The sequence below is a fragment of the Haplochromis burtoni genome, unplaced genomic scaffold (assembly GCF_018398535.1).
Source record: "Haplochromis burtoni strain Fernald_Lab_line unplaced genomic scaffold, NCSU_Asbu1 Contig_132, whole genome shotgun sequence".
Lineage (NCBI taxonomy): Eukaryota > Metazoa > Chordata > Actinopteri > Cichliformes > Cichlidae > Haplochromis > Haplochromis burtoni.
In genome coordinates this window covers 1,021,286-1,048,810 of record NW_024582493.1, presented here as the reverse complement: position 1 = coordinate 1,048,810, position 27,525 = coordinate 1,021,286, and the positions used below count along the sequence as shown (strand labels likewise).

General features: G+C 41.1%; 1 protein-coding gene across 5 annotated transcripts in view; it reads left to right on the top strand.

Moving 5' to 3' along the window:
• Positions 1-27,525, top strand: part of bcas3 (BCAS3 microtubule associated cell migration factor) — a 322,176-nt gene that overhangs the window by 243,936 nt on the left and 50,715 nt on the right. The window contains exon 24 of one of the 5 annotated variants that reach the window (XM_042224207.1): positions 4,858-21,404. The exons of the other annotated variants lie outside the window; for them this stretch is intronic. Within the exon in view, the coding sequence (XP_042080141.1) occupies positions 4,858-4,880 (23 nt within the window). The 3' untranslated portion in view covers positions 4,881-21,404. Of the gene's footprint in view, positions 1-4,857; positions 21,405-27,525 lie in introns of those variants that run through there. 5 annotated transcript variants of the gene reach the window in all.

Here is a 27,525-nt window from a genome sequence, read left to right as displayed (position 1 = left end):
TAATGAAATTGTTTTCCTTGCAAGGTTTTTTTTGGTTCTGTTGTTTTGATGATATAAAAAAACCCTAATTTTCCATAAATTGTTTCTTACATTGTTTTAAAATAATTTCTCGATGTAGAACTTTTCTATTCTGACATCATGCAGACATTTAGATGCCTTTCATTTCTGTGTCTGGTATTCATTTGGTTAAGCAATGGGCACATGTGGTTTGGTTGCATGCACTACTGTGCAACTGAGACACTCATGCCTGGTTCTATGCACATGACTTTCCGTGTGTGTGTGTGTGTGTGTGTGTGTGTGTGTGTGTGTGTGTGTGTGTGTGTGTGGACGCCAGGCTGTCTCCAATGGAGGAGGCCCAGTGTGTCAGTGCGGAGGTGGAAGGGGAGAGCTGGGCTAGTCTCTATAAATCAGGCCAGATTACAGAGGCAGAGAGGCCTGCAACTCCCCTCCACTACCCAGCCTTCTCTGCTTTATGTCAGCCGACACACACACCACTACTGTATGGTTTAATAGACGCTGTTCTAGCACCAGATACCTTGGTAGACAGACGTCGTCTTAGGCCTCGCACTATGCTTTTCTATTGTAGATGACTGTGTTGTTAACACTCTCTGTAGGGTTGTGCTTGATATGGTGTTCCCATGCAGCACAGCTATATTTAAGTTTGAGATAAGAGGCAGTGGTAATTGTTAAGCGTCACAAAATAGTAAGCACCTTTTTTAAGATGTTTATACTGTAGAGATTTTAATAGTCGGAGAAGGAGAAACTTGGCAGAGAAAGTGCACTGACAGTAGCCCACAGAGCCGGCTGAATGCAGCCACAGGACATGTTATGTTTTGATTAGGAGTGAAGCCACATTCGCAGACATTCACGACTCGGCGTGATTGGCTATGATGTATTTGTATGTCTTTATTCCTGCTGTGATTAAAGGAAACGTTGCTGACACTGACTTTGGAAAACATGCCGATCACTTAGGCAAGTTAAAGGACTGAATCGTGGAAACAAAAGAAACACATACTTGCACATTACTGCATGTAGCGAGCAACAAGTAACTGTGATATATTCTTCATGTAAGCCAGAAGTAACCAGTTTTTCTTAGACACACGTTTATTGCCTGGTGTAAGTCACAATCATACAGAAGAGCTAAACATCTAACATTGTTGCTACAACTTGATTGCAGCATAGAGTTTGGATGTGGCGAGTGAGGATCACTACACAGAAAAATAATTACTTTTGCTGTTAGTGAGCATTATGACAACCACCTACTGGTATAAAAAAAGAAACTAGAATTGGTGTTAGATGACAGACTTGAAGTCTTATCTGGTTCTTGTTGTTTTAGGACTGGTTTTTCTCTTTTTCTTCATTGCTGTTTGGTTAGCTTCGAGGGAGATAACCAGTTTTCTCAGTCTTTCAAAAACAAATCCACGTCCACAGTGTTATCCATGTCATCCAGTGTTATCTCGCAGACCACTGCACATTAAAAATAAAGCTGATTGGGTACGTTGCGTCTTACTTTTTTTTTTCTATTATGTTTTGTTTTTATTCTTGTGTGTTCTTGTTCTGTTGCTATCCCAATTTTTTATACAGGACCTTTAAGGGTTTTATAGATTATTATTGCCAAACCTCGGCTCCTCCTAAGAAACTGAAGCTGTATGGGCTCACTACTTTTTTTTCCCAGTCCCAGAGCCTCAATGAAAGCCCTGATGGAGCTTTTTACAAGCAGCTCATGCTACCTCCTGACACAAGGAGTATGTAGTTTATTCATCATGGACATCTTTATTCTGCTATAATAATTTGTCTTGCAGCCACTTAGCGGTCACGGCTGTATTTGAAGTTTTTCTAAATCAAGTCTGTCTCGGGATCTTGGCTTTTGATCTTCGGGCAGGGCTTTTAATGTGTCCATTCTTCATCTCTGACACCAAGAGTGATTATTTGTTATGTTTTCAGTAGCCCTATCGTTCGGGCAGCTCGGTTCGCCCGTCTATATAATCCCTTCCAAAACCTTCCGATGTAAAATAATGGTTTTCGTGTTTTTCTTTCCTATTTTTGGGCAAGAAAAGCTTGCAATATGATGTTATGGCCGTCCAGCACTTTCTCTCTGTTCTCTCTCACCATAGTTTGGAATTTAATTGTGTTTTGACAACTCTTTTCCATAGCTGGCCCAATTATAGCCTACAGTTGGGCTGGTAATGATAGTTGTTAATGGGGTGAAAAATGGACGTGCATCTCTGACAGAAACCATAAGCAGATCCTTTGAAAGGAGCCAAGGAAAGCACAAGCAGGAATGACCCAGCCGTGCTCCCGTCCTCGTAAGGCCTTTATATAGCATGCGAGGCTCCTAGCATCTCCTACAAGGCTTTTACTGGCCTCTTATGTGTGTAAGGCAGCTATATTGTCAGTATTAAAACATCAGAGCAGTCAGTAGCAACGTCAGGGCTACTGTACGAGGCCATGGGAATGGCTGTGCGTGACCCATCGCACACACACACACAGACACACTTTTCGAAATGTCGTCAAATTTCTCACGCTTTTTTCTCTTCCTTTCCGCTTGCCACTCCTCCTCCTCCTCCTCCACAGCCTCCTTTTTTTCCCTCATTTCTCTTTTTGCAGGGAAAGTATTGATCGGCCTCTTCCCAAAGTTATTTTTAATCAAAGATAAACAAGGAATCCACATTTCCTTGGGAGACGTGGGGTTGCTTGAAGTGTCCTGCTCTTTCTTACAGTTTTCTTTATGCTCGAGGGAGGTGCCGAACGGGAGAGATGGAGCAAGAAAGTCGAGCGCGCTCGTCACATGAGCGGGGGCGGGTCCGACGGGTGTTTAGAGAATAGCACAAGTGCCACCAAAGAGTGGGAGACGTGGGAAGTCCGGCTTTAGTCTCAGTTAGTTGTAGCACATCCTATTATTATCCCCTGGACTGTGTGACAAAGCTGACCAGAAGAGACCCCAAACACACACACACACACTTAGCTAGACTTCTCCCCTCTCACACAAACACAGGCCAGGCCATTCCCAAGTCTTATTTCTTCTGGACTTATGGGAACACTTAAATTTAGCCCTGGCAGGGAATGCAGGCATAATAATCAAAGCCCTTGTCACCAGGCTCTCAGTGCTAGGTGGTCTCGCTGCTCCTGAGGGAAGTTCTCACCCAGTGGAAAGCATACTTCCTCCTCGGCACACTGGCACACTTGGGTCCTCTAATTATTGGGGGGAGGGGGGTTATGCTAATGCTCATACTTTTACAAGCTAACATGATTGACACCTGTGGAACACACCCTAAAAGTATAATTATAGTAGTAATAACAAATTTAGTCATGTTGTTGCTTTTTCCTACCATCGGTATGATGGGCCCGCGCTCCTTCGTGGTCGTGGCTGACTTTGGAGTTCAGATATTACTATTTTATTTAGCTCAATAATAGTTTCTAAACAAATGCAATGGCCCTTGTTTACTAATGTGTGCATGTAAGTCTTCTTACCCTGCGTAAAAACAAGAAACTCTGAATGCCACACCACCACTTTTCTATATAAGGAAATACTTTTACCTCCCGGTGGGAGTGGAAATGAATTTGCAAGAAACTAATAAAAGTCAGACTAAAGAAACCGAGACAACTGTGTCCAAAGAAGAAGCCAGAAAAGCCACAGCTTGTTTTTTAAAGAAGACAAAAAGTAGCAAGAATCAAGGTGAAATAGCAGAGATTCTGAGACAATCAGTGTGGTGCAATTTTAAAAAAATGTCGATATGAAAAAAGACCGACTATGACAAGCAGCGTGTGATCTGTCAGTCTGAGACGAGAAACTCACTGCAGTGATGAGAAAAGTCCAGATACTCCAACATCTGTGAATTAGACATTAGAGGGTACGTGATGACATCCAGTAATAATGTGTCATTTTGAATCAAATCTAATTTAACACGAGGTGAGATAACAAATACTAGGAAATGTTTAAAGATTCCTCTGAGTTTTTGTGTCAGATTGAAGTTATAAATTTACAAAAATAAAGATTTTTTTTTAGCAAATATCCTCAGAATCTGTTATTATTTATCTCTTTACTCTGGGAAGGAGAATTATTTAGGAACATTGAATATGGCTGCTGTAGACTGGTTATCACTTCCTTAAATTATCTGGTCATTTTAAAACGATCACATTTTAGATTCAGAGTGTTTCTGACTCGCTTCAAATTTCTTTCTGGTTTCTGGATACTTTCATACACTGTAACCATTGGCCATATTATTTAAGCAACATCTCTGTTGTAACATGATTTTGTTACTTTGTTTTTGGTAATCTGTGCTTCTGTCCATCATCCTAATTTAGCCACAGGGAGCTGGAGCCTAGCCCAGCTGACATTAGGCAAGAGGTATCCCAGACAAGTTGCCAGTCCATTACAGAGGGGTCATATTTATTAATGGGTAAATTCAATGAGTAACAGCTGACTTCAAGTCACAACTACCAACAAAAAACTCCAACAACTCGTAAAGTTGCCACGAGCGATGACAACGACTTGTAAAATCAGTCGACTACTATTAAAGGCTGGGGATACTTTACCCTCGTGTTTGGGTGTGTCTCTGTGTGTACTCGCAATCTAGTGTTAATGTTATTCATCGTGTAACAAGCCCCAGGAGGTCAAAGGTGATGAGGTGCTAAGAAGTTCTTTGACACTTGACACAAACACACACACTGGCTGCTGTGGCTCCCCGCAGAGCAGGACTGTCACCACCTGGAGTGAAGAACTAATTAGCCTGTGATCTGTGACATAACCCGTGCTCGTGTACAGATGAATGCATGTCTGCATTGTTTTGCCTCCTAACTGTTCTCTTTTCTCTTTTCCATGTGGTCCTGCTGATGACGTGGGATGGATTCTAACAGGTCAGTGTTCTTTCATTTTATGAGATTACCAAATGAAACTGACGGCGAGGTCTCTGTGAAATCCCTTTGAAACGGAGAGGTCGTGAGGCTGCCCTTTAATTGTGCTTTTAATGGTGACCCCTTGGTGCCCCAGTGTAAATAAAAGTGTCAGACAATAAAGCCATCACGCCAATGCCACTATTATCAAATAATGCTTAAAGCCTTTATGTTTATGGTTTAGACGACCTCTTGCTGCGTTATTACCTGACACTTCACGTTTCAGAAAGAAATTTCCTGTATTAACTTCTCAGAGTTGCACAGACCAGGGTCCACATTTCTTTATCTCTGCATTGCTGAGGCAGTGAGCAAGAAGACAATAAGTATTATGTTGTTTCTTAGCCTCATTTTGTACATATATGCTCAGTTTCGTAATATTTTACTATGAAATCAATAAAATGCTGTTCAGTTATTCGCCTTAACGTAAGCAGAGTTTCAATCACTGGAGCGCTGGGAACGCCCGCCTTCCCCGTGTCCTCAATGATGGCTACACCCCTGCTGTTAGTAATATTTACTAAAGTGTATAAAAACAATAGACAGTTTCTACTGGCAGCTTTGGTCAAACTGAGTGTGCAAAGCACAGATGTAAGTCGGCAGGTACAGTATTTAAATCCCTGTGCTGGTGATGTCATTCGTGCACATTCCCACAACATGAGCAGCGTTGCGTGTTCTTCTAGGCGCATATAGCTTTATTGCTCCATTCGTCACTGCCAGTATTTCGGGGGGGTTTTCACACTCCCAAGGTGAATAGGAATGAGTGATGGCCAATAGGCTCAGCTTTCTTCAATCTTCCTCTTCTCCCTCTATTCCGTGAGAAACTCAGGGAGGATGAGGGAAGTGGGGCTCCTCATCAATCCATCCACAGAGAGAGAGAGTGACGGGGTTCTGAGGAAGAGAAGGTGTGGGAGGCTCGGTTTAGCCAAGGGGAGTCCCAGCAGCGATCCACGCACACTCGCACACACGTACACGTACACAGAGGAAGAATAACACCCATATATCTGGCGCGTCAACAACCGGCCTCTGTTTGCACAGCGCTGACACCGGCACAGCCAAACTGCTACTGGAGTTTCTCATCACACGTTCGGTGCTGTTTGTGTGTGTAGGTGCACAACCGGGCGCTTTGATTCTGTGTGTGTTGCCACGCATTTCCATCTGTATTTGTTTTTCACGAGCACGAGTGTTGGCTGCCCCCAGGTGTGTGTGCGTGAGAGCGTGCGCGCGTGCCAGATGGCAAAGTGGATCTGTCCACATCGGTCCACACTGGAATATTGTCATAGCCACAGTAGGGAGTTCTTTTGTGCATATGGTTGTTTGGAGTTATTTTATTTAATGCTGTTTGAAATATTTTTTTTGTCTCTTTCTGCCAAATATACGCAACTAATACATATTTGCAAACCTTGACACCAACACCGTCTTCACTACCACTTTAACTGGGAATCGCACTAACTCGTGCTGTGTTGCCCACAGTACCAGACTGTGCAGTCCTACATAAACTGCAGTCCAGTTTAAAAACGTGTCCGTCAATCAGTCTCTGGTTTTTTATCCACTTCTGTCTAAGCAGAGTGTTTTTTTGCCACGTTTGCTAACTTTTGTTTAGTTTACTGGATTGACGTAAAGTGCAACCATCAGGAGTCTTAAATTCACGACTCTGGTGAGTGAAATCCTTCTAGTGAAAATATCTGAAGCTGTCACTGATGCTTTTGTCCCGCCCCCTTTGACAGCTTTGCTTCAATGCAAACATTGTGCCACAAGCTGTGTCCGTCTTCTCATTTAGTTTTGTTTTTGTCGAGACAGTCTCCTTTTTTCGGTATGATGAACGATCAGCAGCTAATCTTCTGTCGGTCTCTCTTTCTCTAACTGGACTGCTGCCCACCTCTCCTCTGTGCGGATTTAGCAAGCTACAGATCTCCCGATTGGAGGCGAGATTGCCTTTTTGACAGATGAGGTGGAAACGTCTGCTTTTTTTTCTGAGAAGTATTAAGTCTGGTATGTTTTGTGCACTTTGCATGCAAAGAATTTGGCTCTAGTTTGTGGATAACATCCAGAGCTACTGAGCCTTTTCTTCTTCGAAATTCTGTGAAGTGCAATGAATACTTCAGTTGAAGATCTTGCAAAGTCATCCCCTTCGAGGCTGCGAGAAGGAACTCTGTAACTTATTGCCCTTAAAAAAAGAAATCACTTAGCTCTCTGTTTGATCTCCTTTGTGAAATATGCCGCCAGACAGCGTTTCACATAATCCCGCGCCGTTCGTAGCCGACGACGGGCCTTATGACTGCAGTAAATTACAAAATGGCCGACCTAAGCAGAGGAGCTAGAAAAGTAGAAGAAGAGGGAGGGAAAGGATGGCAAAAACACACTTTGGTAAACTAGCGTCTCCCCCACCTCTGCTCCAGCTCCCTGGGATCAAACAAGAGGGAGGATTTGGACGAGTAAATCATTTCCTTCAAGTGGTGAACTCTCAGGGCCAGCAGAATGAGTCAGACGTGTGTGTTCATATCAAGTGGAGGCATCGCAGTAACACTTTGCCAGAAAGCCTTTCTGCTTTTCTCTCACACTCTTCCTCAAATGATGGAAAATGTTGGACTTTGAAGTTCCGATAAGGAAAATTCATCACATTCTCTCTGGCTGCCTTTGCTGGTGAAACCATTACATCTACCGATGTTTATTGGGCGGTGCCCCGAGTCACCGAGTAGAAAAACATCCTTTCATCTTACCAAAGAAAAATTATTAGCCAAGCGTTTCAAAACCCTTTGGCACAATGCTCCGCATTCATTTATTATTAACCTTCGAGGCTAAAAAGGAAGGGTTACGCTAATTTAGTTTGTATTTTTAAGGGGATTTTTCTGCACGTGAGCAAAAATGTGAGGTCATAATTAATTAAGGTAACAGAGAGGTTTAGAAAACAGCTGCATCCTCACCTGTAGCAGGAACATTGTATCCAAGTCTGATTGTTGATTCGTGGCCTCACTCTGACATTTGGCAGAGATTCCCCTCCCTGTCTGCGAATCACTGCAGCTAATATTACAGTCACTCTGAAGATTGAACTTGTGACATTTATAGCCGTGCTGTGATATTATTGTACCAGTGTGTTCAGAGCAACCCCTCCTTTGGAAACAGCCCCTGTTTTTGCTTTTACAGCTTCACCTAGCACTTCTGCCCATCTTATAAAACTCCCTGCGTTTGCGTGTGAGCGTGTCAGATGTGGGAATGTTTTATCTTTCCTCAGTTATCCTTTTTCACTTAATGACTATTCCTCTGGACGCCACAGCCAGACGTTGTGTTAAAAGTTTCCTCCTCTGAGGTGTAATGCAATCTTGCCACGGTCAAAGAGCCTGACAGGGCTGGAGACACTGGTGTGTGTGCGTGTGTCAGTAAGACTGGGGCCTGTCACTATGTGCTCGACAAAGCAGTAGCAGTGTGTCCACGGCGCAGTACTTTGACTCCATGCGTTTGTGTTGCTTTGTTTAATCTTGCTTACCTGCAAGTGTGTGTGTGTGTGTGCACGTGTGTGTTTCTGGTTTGAGGTTATTGTGAGCGCCGGGTGAAAAGAAGCAGAGCCTGGATCTGCTTTCTATCACACCGATCTGCTGAGGGCCAAAAAAGACCCGACTTCTCACACACAAACAGGCGCACACACCTATTCATGCACGGTTGATTAAACCAGCCAATAGTCAAACAGAACAAGAAGGCACGACTAAAAAATCGCTGGGCTGCACATGCAGGGCACAAACACTCCAACTGCACCTGGTTTAAAAATAGATTTCACGCAGTGTTGTTTTGTAATCTGCAATAATCCCAAAACAATCCATACTAAGAAATATCTGCAAGTCTCACACAGCGTTGTACATCAAATCCATACAATTAGTCTATTCATCGGTTTTAGTCGTGAATTTTGAATTATGTTTTCATTTTATAAACTTTTAGTATAATATCTAAAATCTAAATCTTTAATTAATTAACTTAAATTATGTTAATGAATTGAACTTGTCTGAAAGATGTGGCAAAATGACAGGAAGTAAATGTTACTTTCCCTCGCTGTGTTTTCGTAAAAGTTAAGCACATCTTCAGAAATGACATTAAAACTTGTGTGACAGGCATCACAGGGTGCTTTCTTTACTTGCTCGTTTGCAGGGCATTGATTACATCATATGTAATGGATCAGAAATCATAAAAATGCTTGTTTTCATATCTCAAAGTGAGGGGTGGTTTTCAGATAAATAGCAGAAGGAATGTGCTGAATTTTGGCATTATGTGCTCATAATCTTGTCATAAAATTGATGAAACTGAAAGCGTATGACTTCTGTCATTCACTTAACGGGCTCTACACATCACTGCCATGCCACACAGACACAAAGCCTGTAATAAACATGTCATGGGAGGCTACTCAGCTAACCACCAACAGTATGTGAAGGAGATAGTTAGAAAACTTCTAAATCTTAAAAGTAGGATCATGTAATAAACATGTCCCTGTGACTGTGGTTGCCATACAACACGTAATCAAGTCTAAATAATAGAGCAGTCCTTGCAGGGCACATTTAGAACTCATATAATGTACAATAGAAAAATTCATGTCTGACTTTAAAATACAGCCTATCCAGTGATGTCACAGCTGGTAAAATTCTTGCATTAATTATGATTTGAACGTTTTGACTGTAAAAATGTTGTTTTCTCTTCTCTCTTTAATGCAACTGCATCTCAAAAAGTTTTATTTCTTAAAATTAATATTTCAGCCCTTGTGTTTTTAACAGGGTAGATCAACAATAATAAAATATGATTTGTGTTTGTTTGTCTGTGTGTTTCTGCACTTGTTGCATAGAGGGGTCATGCTTCTCCCTGCTTCATCGTTGCAGCAAAGATTTGTAGAGATGCTGCGAATCCCCCAGCTGACCACTCCTGACTGGTCTAACTGGACTTGTTAAGCTTACAGTATAATATGCCTTGTGGTTACTGTTGCGGTGATTTGATGTGAATAAACCTGAAAAGTTTGTCAGCCGGAAGACGCAGATTTTTGTCACATTTGTGTCTATTTTTTGTTTTTTGTTTATTTGTAAGCAAACACTTCTATGGCTCGCTAAAGCTGACTTTGCTCTTTGGTCTGTGCTGGCTCTCACGTTCACATGCGCTTCACGCTCTTGCTTCTTGACTCTCTGCGAGCTGTAAGCCTCCAAACTAACCAAAACAATGCAAACAACAAGTACCAAACAAGTGTGTTGATCTTGAAGTGTTTCAGTTTTTCAACGTAAAATTCCTGGAAAACTGTCGTGCTATCATCTAGTGAGTATTAAGGACTTTCTTAACAAACAGCAACAGATGAAGATGTTCTGAGCAGCTGTGGAAATAGAGCCATCACACGAGTCGTAGGCAGGGCGCTGAGAGCTCAGTGCTATCTTCTCTCATCAGAATTGGCTATGAAAGGGTCAGCATGTGTGCTCTCCTGCCAATATTTCACTATATGTGTTCACGCTGTTTTGCAGATACAGGGGTAAAATTGTCAGACCCTTTCACCCTCATGTGTTATAAGTCCCATTAATAGCACACTGATCCGCATAAGCTGTGTTGACCCCATAATGTTCTCCCTAGTGGGTGCTCGCAGTGGTGGCATTGAGGTCACTCGTGTATCGTTTACATGTTTGTTGTAATTTAACGCTCGTTTAAGCTTGTTTTCACCGTGTTGTTGTGTTTCGGACACGAGGTATATATCCTCACATCTGTTTGGAGTGACAACCCTCCTAATTTGACTCCCGCCCTCATTCTCACCCCTGTTTACCCCCAGCATGCCCTGCTACCCAGCTGACCTTATCAGCACGTTGGGGCAGGAGTGCAGGGTCCCACAGGAGGACGGGGCTCCGCTCATCCACCCGGCTTAGGAGGGCAGGGATTGGGTTTAGGCGACAGGTGCCAGAGGGACCAGCCAGTCCCTTTGCAACAACACACACATACACTCGCACACATGGAAATATATACACACTGAATCTGGCCGTGCCTTAATCCCCAGCCAGCTGTTGCAGTTGCTAGCCCAATCAGTCTAAAGTGTCGAGCACTGGGAAAGCTTGTGTGCGTTTGTTTGTCAGGGTGGAGGGAAATGTGTGCGGGGAGGGTCAGGTAGCTGTCATACATGCCAGTCATCCTAGCAGTCCAGTGCATTTGGAATTGGACCCCTCTCCACCCGATGACGGCCCGGGCGCCCAGTCTGATAAATTCATAACACATGTTCCTGGCACCGTCTCACACACTCACAAATAATACACCCTCATTCATTATCCTCCCTCTGGCTTAGATATGCCCAATCCTATCACAGACCACGCCAAAGGCCAGTAGAGGTGAGACAGGGCAGACACCCCTCTCTCCTCACAACACCCTCCTCTCCTTTGAGCTGGCCCATCCTTGTGTGACCCTATAGACACGGGCTAATCCATCAGGAGCACGGGGCGGGGGTGTTTGGGTAAGGGTTATGGATTGTGCTGCGTCTGCTGTCAGAGGGTATCGCTGCCAGTTTGTGGCTCATGTCATCACTGGGGTTTCTCAACATCTAGCAGATTATAGCAGGATGGCACCGATTGTCAAACAGAGTCCACTGTAAAAAATCATAAAGGCCCAGGCATTGGTGAGACACGCGAGCTAATACTGGTATTTACTGAAAATTTCAATCGGATAAAATCACTCACAATCGGCTGCTTTGTACCAGAGTTCGCCTTTCTCTTACAGTTCTGATGTTACATGCCTCTAATGTGATGTATGAGAAAGTTAACTGAGTTTTTTGGTCATAGAGCCGCATCACTCCTAACGTTTATTATTTATGTTTAACATTTATTTAACCCACAGGTTAAACTCTAGTGATTAATAACGTCTTTTGCACGAGTATCCTGGGCCCAGATACGCAGCACCGTTGTTGCTCAGGTGCCTTTAGGAAAAAAGATGATTTGCAGAACAGAAATAATATTAGGAATGGTTAGTTAATGTTAATGTGGTAATGTAAGCTAGCCGAGTGTGAAGCAGTCGAGGGTTGAATCGTCTGGTTAGTAGTCAACCAGACTTAGCTCGTTACCCACAGCCGGCAAATAAATGGATGGACGAGTTTATTTCTTTCTCTTTAATACTGCTTGACAAAAATAGAAAATATTGTACTGTACTTTAGTACTTGTTTATTAACGTGTACATAGCATTCAACATCACAGTGCAGGATCAAACCGTTAGAAGCTTCAGCAACACAGATGGAGACAATCATCAACATTGCAGCAGCACCGAACACGGAGATGAGAAACACAAAATCAAGGATATAGCAGATTACCATAAGCAGCTGATAACCCACCTAAACTAATTTCATCAGCTGGGCTCTTGGGGAGGCTTCAAGGGTAATCTGAATGCTGATCGAAAGCCTTTTTTTTTCCCATGACAGGAACACAGCTTCTTGCTTATATGGGCACACCGTGGCTGTTAATAGTCCCGTTTCTGTAAAGCAAATGCAAGTCTTATGATGACTCATGCTGTGTTTTAATTTCACTACATACGTGATCACAAGATGAAAATCTGCAGCACTTGAAGCAATTTCCGCTGAGCTAATTTGTTGTTGTTGTCTTATAAAGCGAGCTGTACATAGGGAGCTTTAAGACGCTGACATTCCTCCGCTGAGTGTTTAAAAAAGTGCAGGTAAAATGAGAAATTGTTTGTTTTGCTTCCCAGGAAAGGGCAGCTTCCAGTTAGACATCCTCTTTCACATGGGTGTCGCTGAAAAGCAAATGCAAGTCTTATGAGGATGATTCACATAATACGATGATTTCTTAATGTCATTAGTCTATTATGTGATCACAAGATGAAACTTTGAGCTACATCACCAGTTCATATGGACCATTTCCACACATCATGTTGTGTATGAATATGATATCAGTTAAAAGCCACATCAATAAGATGTGTTAATACGATCCACTCTGCAGTCACAGTCTATGCATTATCCGGACCATCCTTTCTCTGTCAATAACGCAGCTAGTGATGCTCCCCTGATAGTGATTGCTATAAAAGAGCAGAGTGAGCTCGTATTGATATTGGAAAAAAGGAAAAAAATATATATGAGGTGAAGTTGTTCAAATTTCACATTGACTTTATTTCTGGGTGTAGCCACGGGATTGGTAGAGACTTAACAGAAGTAGATCCAATATCAATGCTTTTAGCCCACATGGCCAGTCTTCACATAATCAATGCCATTTGACAATCAGAAGCAATTAGCCCAGAAATATTTGAAATGATGAGTATAATATGTTTCTCGCAGGAAATACTAAAATAAACTTTCACAGGACAGAAAACTTTAGTATTCTTCAGGACATTCTGCTCTTTTCAAGTAAAGCAAGTAAAGTCTTTTTTTAAATTTAAGATTACTAGGATCCTTCAAGTGTTGATCGTGTATATTAGCAGGCCGGCTCTAACTGCTTAGTTCAAGTTGTTCAAGAGGGCCATGAAACATGGTGACAAACAACTAAATAAGGTTAAAGTTAGGAGTCTCTTCTCAATAACTGAAACCTATTTACTCAAATAGAAAAATGAAGCTGTGATAAGTTGGCATCGCATCACAACATCCTTCAGAATCTTTGACATTGCCAGACGGTAGCCGGTCTGATCACGGCCTCTAAATTAAGAATGGAAAATCATTCCAAAGAAGAATTTCCACCATTGTGTGGTTTTAGTCAGTTTTATGAAATTTGATGACGCATCCAGATGATACAATGATTTTAGTAAATATGCTGCCAATATGCAAAGGATCCCTGCTTTGGTTTGTAAGGAGTCCCGTGGTCTAACTCGTTGCTGGTCTTATGCTTTTCTTGTACCTTAGCATCATAATCTCGTTGTCTGTTGTGACAGCCATGTGCTCTATACACCGTTAACCCACCATACAGCCCCGTGACATCATAACGTCTGTGTTGCACTTTTAATAGTAGCTCTTCGTTCAGAAAACACTCTAAAAAACCTGTTTTGTATGTGAAAGTCCTCTTTTTCACATCGGCAGCGTGTACATGACCAGGCCCACTAATGTCACAATGTTGCTCTGATGTTGAAGTCACATTACAGGTTTAACAGCTTTACTAAGAAGACACCAGATAACGTCTAGTGATGCTAACTAATGCCAATATTGAACAACTTTGCTTTCCAGTCTGAATGTATGGCATGATGGGATTTGTAGTGACCTCAAGGTCTTCCACTCGCTTCAGGTGTTTGGTTAAAAGAAGGAAGTTTGATGATGTATTAACTCTGGGACATGATTCAGGCAGGATGTGGCTTTCATGGATACCTAAGGCATCGGGCCTCTTCTTGAAAGCTGCTGCTTGTATTTTGCAGCTGAACACTCTATGCATGTGTAGTCTATAGAGTCCATGTGGTTACTGGACTGTACAGACGTGTGCGTATAAAACTGAGTGTGTGCATGTGTGTGTGCGTGAGAGAGAACTGGAGAGCCCCTGAGTGCTCTTTGTGCTAATAAAACAGCAGCTCTATGGGACACTGGACACCCTGGATCAAACTCCATCACATTACTGAAATATTACACCTCCCCAAGCCAGGGGCCTGCAACCAGTTGATGTGTGTACATGTCAAAGGTGTGTGCGACTGCATACATCAACGGGCGTGAGTAGTGATGCATTCTCATATACACAACTGGGCGTGTGATGAAGTATGCATGCAGCCATGAATAGTTCTATGTGTGTTTACCCATGGTGTTGTCAGCATCCTGACAGTCCCTTCACAATATGCTGTCTGTGTCTGCTCTCTAAGTGCTGGTGCTCGTATTGATCCCCGTCCTGTAGGGAGGATATTGTAATATGTGAAGGCTCGATGTCTCTTTGCCACACTGCCACAGAACACATCCAGACTCAGCTGAATAAAACTGTTCATCAGTTGTCACAGTATAGGAAGGAATTTAAAGTTCTTCCTCTTTCATGCTGTGGCTGTATGTAAGAGCACAACTGTGCAGCCTGAGTGACACTTTATCTTTATTAAATACATTTGAGTGCGTTTTAACCACATTGTTCAGAATCGCCCCTTTCGATTTCTGCCCATAGTCAAGTGAGCTAAACTAGCAAACTTACTAAGAATGCATACACCCCAGACCTTTTGCCCCCTAACGCAACACAGCCTGATAATTTCTCACATTTGTTATGTGTAGGTCTGCATATATTTGTATATCAGGGACAAAGGAGTGGGAGCAGGGGAAGCACAGAGATTTAAAGCTCCACTCCCAGCGCTTCCTCTCAGGGTCAGGACCTCAAGGCTTTGATCTCTCATTAGGGGGCAACCATAACACATACACCAGCTCAACCTCTACTATATCACTAGCATGGAGAGAGAGCGCGGCATGCTTAAAGGTTAAACGGTCTAATTTAATGACTCGGCACAAAACACACGGGGTGGAAGAAGATGAAACGATAGATGTTGTGCAGAGATAAAGAATGAATGAAAAAGTGTTAGTATATATAAATACTGAAATACAGCTTGACTATGGCCTACATGCTTCAGGTTGCGTTATTGTTTTTATTCAAGTCACCAGCAGAAATTTTAAAGAATCACAAACTCCTGTAAATTCAGTGTAATTGTTTTTTTTCTCTAAAAACGGTTGATATAGACATAAACTGTTAGCTGGCATAATTATAGTTGTCAGCCTTAATTTGTCAAAGCCCAGTGTGGCCATAGGGCAGAAAACAGTGGCAGAGCCAAAAACAAAGATTATCACTCCTTATCAGAGGGTGAGGACAGCGAGACGTTGTTAGGAATCAGCAATGATCCCGATTTCAGTCTCAATTCCACCCAGCACAGATGAGCTCAGGGCCTGCCATCACAACTAAATTGCACTTGACCGTGACAGGTGTTTAATACAGCGTAACACTGGATTAGATGACACGTTAATGAATCTTAGGGTGAAACGGGACAAATACACAAAGCAATTCAAAGAGCGAGAGAAAGCCACGTAGATGTTTCATGTTTTTAATGTTAAAATATAATTATTGTTATTATTCATGAATTTTCAAATGTATTGCTTTACCATACAGCTGTTGAACTAGTAAAGCACATCCTTGATTATTTTGGGATTATTTACTTTACGTTTCTGAACCAAAACATTTGTTTTAGTGGTTGGATGTTATGTCCAGTGGATTGTGAATTCTGTTTTTTAGTTAATAACAGTATTTTTTTTTAAACAAATATTTGACAGATTTTTAAAATTTGCAGCCACATCATCTGACATATTTAGTACTAATCTTTTTTCAGTATTATCTAAATAAGATAACATGACAAATGAGACTTTATTTATCCCATATTTGGAAAATGATTTTGTAGCAGCTGATAAAATAATAATTTAAAAAATAGTCATCGTCACTATAATTATCATCGTGCATACTTATCATATACAAATTCATTTCAGTTCAGTTTTATGTATATAACGCTAAATCACAAACAAGTTGCCTTAAGGCGTTAATATTATTCTGTACAGGCCTACAGTGATATAGAGAAGGGTTAGCATTAGTAAGATGAACTATTACAAATTCATCTAAGCAAATAAATTTTTAAATGATAACAAAATTTTTAAAAAAGTGATAAATTATTAAAAGTTATACATTATGAGTGTTAGTGCATGTGTTTTGAAAGATTTCTTGCATCGTGTATCATGTACCTGTAATCACATAGTAACACTTGCACTGAAAGCCTGAAAATTAAACCCGTGGTTTAGGCTTGAATTAATTTGCCACTATGTGTTTATACACCAGTCTGCAGTTTACCATTAGTCATTATTTATCTCTGGCTGTCTCTCTCCCCTCACCTCTCGCTGATTGCAGCTGCCGCTCCCTCAGCCTGGTTCTGCTCGAGGTTTCTTCCTGTTAAAAGGGAGTTTTTGCTTCCCACTGTTGCTCATAGGGGGTCGTTTGAATGTTGGAGTTTTTCTCTGTATTATTTTAGTCTTTACCGTCAAATATGAAGTGCCTGGAGGCAACTGTTATTGCCATTTGGCACTATTTAAATAAAACTGAATTGAATTGAACCACTAATTTTTTAATGCTTCAGATGTTGCTCTAGCCTTAAGTTTATAGTGAAAACATAAATATCTGACTGAAATCTACCAAAAGAAATAAGAAATTGACACCACCTGAATTTTCTACCACTTATTTGAGTCTGCCCGCCACCAGGCCCTCTGATCACCACCAGTAGGCAACGGGTGAAGTGTCTTGCCCAAGGACAAAACGACCGAGAATGACTGAGCCAGGGCTCGAACCGGCAACCTTCTGATTATAAGACGAACGGCCAACTCTTGAGCCACGATCGCCCCACATTACACTTTTGGAAATCCTTATGCTCAAGCATGGTGTTTGTTATCTACAAGCTGTGCATCTTATCATAGAAGTCCAACAAAAAACACAACTGGGGTTCGGATCGAGAAGGGATGTAACTCCCAGTCACATCCCTTGAGGTCACACTCTCCTTGCCCATATGAGTGTACAAGTCCCCAGTAGGTGAGTGAAGTCCCAAACATCACTGGATACACCGAACTGTCATTTTGTCCCATAAGTGCAAGCAACAGGCAGGACCTGTTCAACTTCTTTGTCCACCTGGAAAACATACAGACACTGAACTGGGGGAAAACACGTGTAGCAGCCACTCTACTCCCGAATAACCAAAGCACCGAGTCCCTCCTACAAGTGGTGGGCCCACAGGAGGGAGGACCCATGTATTGGTGTCTCTGGTGTCACAGTGAGACCCTTTGTTCAATAAACACTTGCTAAGAGGTTTAGTCATGGTTTAAAAAGTCACACTTCTTATACATTTGCTTATTTAAGGACAAGTCCAAATGATGCTGTTCTCATTACACATAAAGAAGAATGCAGGATTCCAGTTCTTTAGCTGCCATTTACTGTTATTTAATTGCAAGGCCAAATTCTTTAAATTATTTATGCATAAATAAATGACCAATTTCTACATATTCAGTATATCATAATATTCAGCCATTATTTGAATGTCTCCTGAAGTGCATTCCCAGGTTTAGCCTTCTCAGCGGTAAAAATGTGAATCCAAAGTCAAAAGGTGTGATTGATCATGCTGTGGAAAATGAAACTCATGTGAATGTTTTTGCTTCGACATTCAGGGACATTTCCCAGTGGCGCCAGAGGAGGTTAGGCGGGTTAAGAATCTTAGCAGGACTGCTAAAGCCTTTTGGAGCGGCTCCTTATTAATCTCTCCCACACCCCCAGCAAGACATTAGCAATAGGTTTAGGCCGATTTACCTCGCCAGATTTTTCCAATCAGTCGTACACATGTGTACACAAACACAGATACAGAAAACTATATTTTATCTACACACTTGCAGACTTTAACAACAAGCAGCTGTTTTCCTTGCATGCATCTGTCTGTCTTCTTCACTCGTCTGTTCTTCACTTCACTCATTTCTTGCTTCACTTTGTATAAAGTTACATTTCTTTCATTCCTTTTTCTCAACTTCATCATTTCCACCCCTTTTTGGATGAAGCCACCATTCTCGTCTCCAATTTTCTTTCTGCTCTAGCAATTTCCTTCATAGCTGTCTTTCTATCAATTTATTTCCTGTATTCTTCCTTCTCTATAATTTCCCGTTTACCTTCATTTGATGGGTATTTGGGTTCTTCATCTTGTTTCTTCCTAAAGTCATTCCCCTTTTCTCTTTTGATTTTGTTTCCTTGAACCATCCAGTAAGGGAGGTGATTTATCACTGTTCTTGGCCTGCATCAACATAATGTGGCTTCTAAGTTTGATAGAAAAAAAGGTTGTTGTGCATTAGTTAAATATTGAAGTCTCACACAGAAGAGCAGGATTCAGACCCTGTGTAGTTTTTCATCTTACATCTGTTTGTTTTCTCTCACTGGTAAATACAATGATTCTGTTATATTATGGTTGTGGTTTTCTGTAGGCAGCACACAGTTGTACAGTCTTTAATGTTAAACTCGGTTTTACACTGTGGACCAGTGTCACAAATATTAATGCAAAACTTTACTGCAACACCCTGGTGTGCTGAGATTTTTGGACTCTCTTTCACACCTCAGCTTGCCACCCCACCCCCTCAAATCCTAGCATGGACACCCTGTGTGTTGGAGGGGTGAGTTAAGACCCCCCGACTATCCTGGATTATCCTTCATATAAGAGCCTTAGTGCTGGCCAGTACTGCAGGACTACTGTCCACGTCAACATACACTCTCTCTCACACACACGTGCACACACGTATGCAATCATATGCTGACCTCAGAGGAGGAATCAGGGCAACAAGGATACAGCTCAGTGATAAGGAAAAATAATAACAGGTAGGTCTTCATAAGTGTGTCTTTCAGCATCATGAATAAATGATTCTTCTTTGGACTTGTAATGGAGTCGCTTTCCTGTCCCTGACTTTAAAATCGTAGATTTTTTTCCAAGTCACTTTAGTTATTTGTGGATTAAAAATGTTGGAACAAAGAAAACAAACATAACAACTTTGAAATGACAAACTCAGTTAGATAGTCAATAGAAATGTACTTAATGGCTCATTAATTTATTATTGTTTGAAGCGAAGGTTCAAACATTTCAAATATCACCTTCGTTTCTCAATAGCTTTGTTGCAATTTTATAGACATTAGAATTAAATTATTTTCAGTCAAACAGATTTTTATGTACTTTCAAAAATGCAGCAATTGTACAAAATGTTAATATTTCCCCATTAATACCTGTGTAACTGCAGCTTGCATATATTGATGTGACAGCATGCTTATGTTGTATCATTTAACTACCACCTACACTACATCTACACTATATGTTGCTGCAATCAGTGCACTTGTTTGCAGAGCTGCATTATTGGTTTCACCTAAAATAATTTTTTAATACTAAAATAATTAAAAGAGGGCATAGCCATGTCTACATTTTGCAGTTTAGCTTTAATGACTGGGGAGAATGTAGCTCGGCAGAGTTGGATGGTAGACTGTAGGATGACTCTGGAAATCAAGAAGAGCAAGGGAGTGAAGGTAAAAGCACAAGTCGAAGAAGGACGAATGTTGCACAGAGTTCAGGAATGAGTTGAGACATGATAGAAAACAGCCGGTAGATGACTGTGAAGGTACAGCTGAAGTGCTGAGAGAAACTGTTGAGAAGGTGTTAGCTGTTTGCACTGGACTGATAGAAGAAGACATCGAGGTCTGGTGGTAGAATGAGGAAGCACAGGAAAGTATCCGAAGGAAAAGGTTAGCAAGAAAAAGTGGGATAAGCAGAGAGGTGAAAGAAGTAGACAGGAGAGAGGGTGGATAAGGCAACGATTAGCAAGGAGGAAATGAAGAGGATGAAGAATGGGAATGCAGTTGGTCCCAATGACGTACCTGTGGAGGTACGGAGATGTCTGTTTTCCACCAGTACCTACTCAGCTCAACTGCACTTTACTCTGCTTCAATCAATTTCCATTAGAATTGAGTGCCACCTAATGTCTCTGGAGTCATTATAGCAACAGCGCCAAAGTCCTGTAATGTCATTTGTATGTAACACACTCACAACACAACAATGGAGGACGTTAAGGTGATTTTGCTCCTGGTCTCTGGCTCTTTGTCCGACTCGGGGACTGCGGTTGTTAAAAATGGCAGTTTTGATTTCTGTGAAAGAGACACTCTCATGACTTATTTGGTCACGCTACTGGCTAGTCGATGCAGTCTGTTGTCACATTTTCAGATCAACTCAGATTGCTTGGAACCCCGGTTGAGTAGGTACCAAAGAAAGACCTGGTACCAGGTACCACTGCCTCTAAAAACTGAGCCGAGCTGAGCCGAGCAGAGTAGGTACCTCATGAGTGAAAAAGGGAGAAGGCAGTGGATGTTTTAATGAAATTATTTAACACAGGAGAAATGAGAGTGTATGGTTTACAAAGAAAAACTGTACTGATGCCAATTTTCAAAAACAGAGCTGTAAAAATGTTGTTCTGCAGCATTCGCAACGCCACCACAGGGATCAGTATGTTGTCATTTCTCAAGCAAAAGCCTTGATAAAACTACTTACGTGGATATAAACTCAAATTCTGCTCCACACTCATCCAGGATATTACTTTTATATTAACAATAATAGTATTTGCTATTCAAAATAAAATAAAATAAAATAAAAAGTAAAATAAATTGTTCTTTCAAAATGTAGCACCACATTTCCTTGCCACGGTCAGTATGATGAAAACTTGAGGATGGTGGGTGTGTGTCATCAAACAGGCGACCAATGTTCTGCTGCCGTTGTCTGAAGTTTACAGCTTCATTTAGGAAAACGTCTCGTTCAGTCCACAGAGTTGCTGTGGAGGGCGTTGATTGATTTAAGCTCTCTCTCTCTCAGTGTGTGGATTTTTTTCAGTTGTGTGATAAAGAGAGAGAGGGAGTGTTTGGGCGGAGAAGGTGGAGATTAAAGAGGCGGGGTAGTTGCTGTGCTTTGGCCAATGCTCTATGGAGGCCAGTCCTATAAAGCGCTGCAGCCGTGAAATGCGTTTTATTGTCGCTTAATCCTCACACTGTGGCAGAGCCCCATTTCACACTGGATTGTGGGGGGGGGGGCTGTGTGTGTGTGTCAGTGAGAGAGTTTACGCGCTCACACTCCCCGGGGCCGTGGCTAATTGAACAAATTTGCACAGCAGGGGTGGAGGCACATGCACTGCAGGAGATTTGATTTATGAGCACTGAGGCTGGAGCACACATATACTGACAAAGATGGCACATCTGTGCACATAACTGAATATATAGCATTTATTATATGCATACATATTTCTTTCAAATCATCAAAGACACACTTACAAGCAAGAACATTCTGGTGTTAGATAGTAAGAAAGTGCAGTCACCACTGGATTGTTTACCTGAAATTAAAAAAAGAAATTCCCAAAAAGTTGGGACACTTTCAAAATTGCAACAAAAACTAAAATCTGTAATTTGATCATTTACTTCAACTGTAATTAATATGGCAAATGAGCAAAGATTTTCAGGGTCAACACCAAACAAGTTTACCCCAGGCTCTCTCTCCAGGCTCTCCTACTTTGTGCAGAGTGAGGCCTAATATTGTCCTGCTGACACAGACAATGTCTTGATGGGAGCATATGTCTCTCTAAAATTTCTATGAAAGCCTCTGCATCAATGGTGTCTTCGTATGTGCAAATCCCCCACGTGCACTGATGCACCTCCACACCAATAGGCTTAAAAAAGGCTTTTTGTGTCTCGGTCCATCATAAAATGGTCTAAACCAGAAGTAGTATGTTTGGTTTTATGTTTCCATGTTTATTTCTGATAAACACAGAGTTTTTGGAAGTCATTTATTATCGTTTTTGCCCCCCCCCCCCAAAAAAAAACAAAAGGCAAATAAAAACAATAAAAATCTGCTGTAAGTGGCTAAAACTGGTTTTCATGTACTATAGGATCAAATAACAACCATACTATCCAAATTCTAATTCATTTATTTAGACAGGAGTCCATCAAATATCGAATTTGATTTGTTAAATCCTAATTTCTCCTTTGTTCTGATGACACTGTCAACAGGATACAGTTGTGGCTTAACAACACTTAGGTCACTTTTTTAGTTTTTAACAATTCCAAGCTCCTTTATTGTAAAGTTTCATAATTCTCGACATGTTTTTTATTGTTGACAGGTCTGTAGACCTGTGCAACTGGAATTTATCAACTTTATCAAAAACACTTTTCAAGTGAAGCAAGTTTGCACCCCACACAATTTGACAAGAGACAAAACACTATCTGAGCATTCAGTTCAGTTTTACTTATAAAGCACCAAATCACATCAGCAGTTGTGTCAATGGGTTTATATTGTGACGTTAAATGATGTTATCAAAGCTGCTGATATTGTCATTCCGTACAAATCTAATCATGAGAAAGACGTTTTGGACAATTTGAAAATACCCTACTGAGTAACCGTACTACAGAATAGCTTAAGAAGTTCCAAATGCTACTAGAAGAGGGTTTTCTTGGGGGTGATCTATCTCTGCAACACACTCAGCATTTTTACCTCTTTAAAAGCTTTTTATATATTTTATCCAAGATACACAAGAATCCACAGTAACCACAGGGAGACTTTAGTGTCCAGGATTAGAAGACCTGCTACCCACTCCAAGGTCCTATATCATGGACAGCTCTCAGTGTTTTTCTTTTGTTTAAAACAATGATTTATTGACTTTTTGGAAACGAGACAAACAACAACAAATCAGCGCAGCCAAATGCAAACAGAAAGGAAAAAAACACAAACGTACACATCTGGGTCAGAATATGTACAGTATTCCACATTTGATCCCGTTTATGTAATAGCTCGGCAAGTTCACGAGGTAGGTGGTCAAACAAAGGCCGTCATATCCTATAGAATGCATCGCAATTGCCCTTTATAACGGCACTAAGGCGCTCCATTGGGAACACCTTGAATGTTTCTCTGTACCACTGTGTAACAGTGGGGGGGTCGTCTCTGCATCCATTGAAACACATCGCCTCACTAAATGTAAAAGTTTACATAATAAAAGCATTTGTACAGAAGACAGAGAGAGCCCTTCTACAGATAGACCCAAAAAGAACAGCACAGGGTTCAGTGGGACTGTCTGGTGAAAGATTGAGTTTAGCTCTATAGCAGTGTTTTTCCAAAATCTAACAATTAAAGGACATTGTCATATGTGATGGCAGTAAGTCCCCACATCTGTATTGCACAACTCTCGGTGTTTAATTTTGCTTTAGGAACTACCACCAATAAGCCCAGACAGTCACGTGTATAGTTATGTGCACGTTGGACATCAAATCTTCTGCCGCCTTTTTTTAAACTATGGCTGTTTGTAGAAGTCATGGAAGACCAAATGCTTTATAATCGAATCCCCTCATCCTCTGCAGATTTACCTTCTGTCGTCTCTAGTATTATTCTTGAGGTATCTAATTATTTGCCAACTTTTTAGCAGTGATGAATCCCTCTCCATCTTTACTTCTACAGCGATCGTGTTGTATTTCATCACCTGTTGCCACCGAATCGGATTAACTGTCAAATTCCAATAAAGTGGTTGAAAAACAAAGCATCTCCATAGGAGCTGTTTTATTCCTTCTTAAAATAGCAGCGAGGAGCAGTCATGACAAATTGTCTGATGTCTTCACCCCATCATTTCCATCTAAACGAATGCAGACACATGTTGCATGTTCAGCCCAGTGACCCCCCAGTGTAGTCAACTGCTGGGTGGTGTTTATTGCTGTGTTTTGGACTGGTGTGAGCTGCCTTGTTGACTGGTTTTTCTCTGCTCTCTCATTATGCTGCTTTGATGCTTCCACTGACACTTTGGTCAGAGTTTCCAACACCACAGCCGTGCTGTTTAAGGACAGCGCTCTATGTGTGTATTTGTGTGCGTTAGACTGAATGTGTATCTGTACACCGTGGTAGCTGGGTACATGAACGAAACAAAGTAGTGGCCACGCCAGCATCTGGGTCCCAGCCTGCAGAGTCATGGTGTCAAGGCGGTAAACACACACACACACACACACACACACTGCAGAAAATCAGTGTCACATTTAGCTTGGCTCTCTCCCAGCCCTTCCCTGTCATTTACTGTATTAGCTGTGGTCTCAGTGCTGAAATGGCTCATTATGTGGGCTGTGTTAGTGTGTATGTATATGTGTGTGAGAGAATGTGTATGTGTGTGTCTGTTTGTATGTATGAATGTGACTGATTATACTCTGTAAGTGTGTTAGCGTGTGTGTCTGCACGGGTGAGTCAGAGAATCGTGTGCGAGTGTACCCGAGTGTGTGCGTACATTTGTGTGTGAGATGCTGTTGTTGTTTGTCTCCCCACACCACCACAGTGCTGGCCGCACACCCTTTGATGTATCTGTGTGTCTGTGTGTGTGCACGCGCGTGCGTGAGTGTGTCTTGATGTTGTGGCCACAGTGGATGACAAGACGTCCTGCTTTCTCCAGCAGGATCCTTCCGTAGCTGCACACACACACACACAGCACACACACACACACACACAACACACACCACACCCCCACACACACACACACACACACACACACACACACACACAGGGTCCATCTGTACCTGGTTACCTCACCCTACTGGCCTTATTCATCTTCTCGTCTCTTCATTCTCCCTTCAGTCAGGAAGTGACATCATTCTTGATTATTTCTCTGTCTCAACCTTACATTACAAAGGTCATTTCAGTGGCTTTGCATCCAACTTCAATTTGCTGTGAACCAAACATTCATCTCTAGGGAGCATTGGGTACTAATTTTCAGTATATTAAATATGAGATACGGTGCCATGAAATATTCAAAGTATTTTCTGTTTCCCCCACAAACTGTATTCTCAGCAGGGTGGCTAAATGTATTTAGACCACCATGCAACACAAAAAACATAAACCAAAGCTAGACTAGTGACTAATGAGTGCATTGAAGCCCCAGACTAAATGAAATCTGTCTGCATTTGCAGCACTTTGAGGCAGGGTGACCCCACAGCACCTACAGTGTTCGGTAGGAGGGAGAAAAACAGAAGCACATGTGCCCGCTTTCTCCAGCACAACAGCATTTTCTCTGTTTTTTCCACAGCAAAAATTCTTTCCAAAGGGAAATATGCAAGTTTTATTTCATATTTTCTTGACTTCATCTTGAAGTAGTTGCCAAGAAAAAAAAAAGTAGAACTTTCACATCAAGGTTGGGAGTTAATATCTCGTATGAGTAACTTTATTTTTCAGCACAGTCTGAACTCTCTTAGATGAGATTTACTGTATTTTTTTAAGGAAATGTTCTGGAATCGTTCTTTAGGCTTCTTTGGGTGTCGGCTGCCTTTTCTTCCACTCTCTGGCAAAATGATCCCACAGTGCTTCAATAATTTTGAGGTCTGGGCTCTCAGGAGACAAATCCATGGCTAATAGCGTTGTATTGTGTGTTTTTATAGTCATGTACTGTATGTGTTTGCTGTATTGGCATTGTGTCTGGAATCATTGTCATGCAGTAAAATGAAGCCGCTGTCATTCAGACCCTTTCCATTTGGTATTGCATCGAAATCTGCTGGTGCATTTCTGCATTTCTTGGCTAAAATCCTGCACCAAACCACAACAGATAGCTGTACACACTCACTGCTGTACCTCTATCCTGACCTCAGAATTTACTGATAATTATGTGAAGCAAAAACTTCAAATTTGGATTCATCGCTTTTTAAGATTTGTTGCCACTAATTTTCAATCAAGCTCTTGTTTAATTTGGCATATCTCGGCCTTTTCTCAACTGAAGGACCAGATGTATCTTTCAGGTCCTGTTTTATGTCTTTGCTGGATTTTTTGGTATTTCATAAGGAAATTAATTCAAACTGTTACTGATAAACAATATATATATATATCTAATATATATATATATATATATAAATAGAAATGTGACACTTAAGTTAATTTAAAATTACATGGTGTGTGTTCATTACATATGTTTGGTTTCACAGGTGTTCAGTGGCTAAACAAACAAAAAACAAAACATGGTCAGGTACGAGGACTGGACTGAAAAATTAGTTAAAAAGGAGCCAAAGAAAAACTGCAAACACGTCAGAAAGTTGGAGAACTGTTGCTCAAGACCAAGAAAATTAGTCTGCCCCCCTGGAAGCAATTTATTCAAAAAAATCTGTTGTGACTCAACACTTTTGCGTAACACTCTATATAATGATAATGTTACAATATTGTTATTTGGCCTTTTATGCATACACTATCATGCAACAGTTGCAGATGGTTGTACTGAGCTTTTGGTATCATTCATTGTGGGTGCATGATGGTAATCGCTTGCCATACTGAAATAAAAATGGAGGCCAGTGGAACAGAAGTTTTTCTCCATTAATCCCATAAAACAGTTCAGTGTTTGTTGCGAATCACGTGGAGACGTGATCAATCCCTCTTCACTTGTAATTAATTATTAACTGTCACATTGTGATATTTTCTCACCTTTCAAGTCAGGCTCTGTTCTGTAATAATGGCAAAAATGTGTTCCTCTTTTATCTTTGAGTCTTTATGGGTGTATATCTGTGGGCAGGTTTTCATAATTCAAAAGTTTTTCAACCATGAACGATTTTTGTGTAGTTACATGAAAGTAAAAGTTGGGGTCAAAAACGAGTAAAATAAAACTTCCCCTTCTCCTGGAAGCAGAGGCACCCAAGAGGCTCATGGCCTCTTTCAACTTCACACTTTGCACTTATACAATATATAACACTGAGCCCCCATATAAAGTATCCTTAGCTAGTGTATAAATATATAATATTTCGAACAATGGACATGTTCCCAGGATTCACTGGAGGCTGAAGCCTATGTCAGCGCTCACTGGGGAAAATAAGATACCCTAAATAACAAATGTCTGATTATTATTGAGCATGGTTTATTATTACTTTATATTTAAGTTGCCAAAACTACTTGTTTTAATCATTTGTGTTCAACTATCCTGTTAAAATAAAAGTTTTATTGTCAACCCAACAATATACACTCAAGTATACAGTGGGACGAATTATCGTCCTCCTGGATCAAAGATGCAAACTGTAAAAATAAAATGAAAAAGTAAAAAAAATAAAATAAACTAAGATTAAGTACAACAGTATTGTAGTTGAATAGAAACAGAATAAGAATAGAAAAGAATGAGAATAAATAAATACACAGTTCTCAATC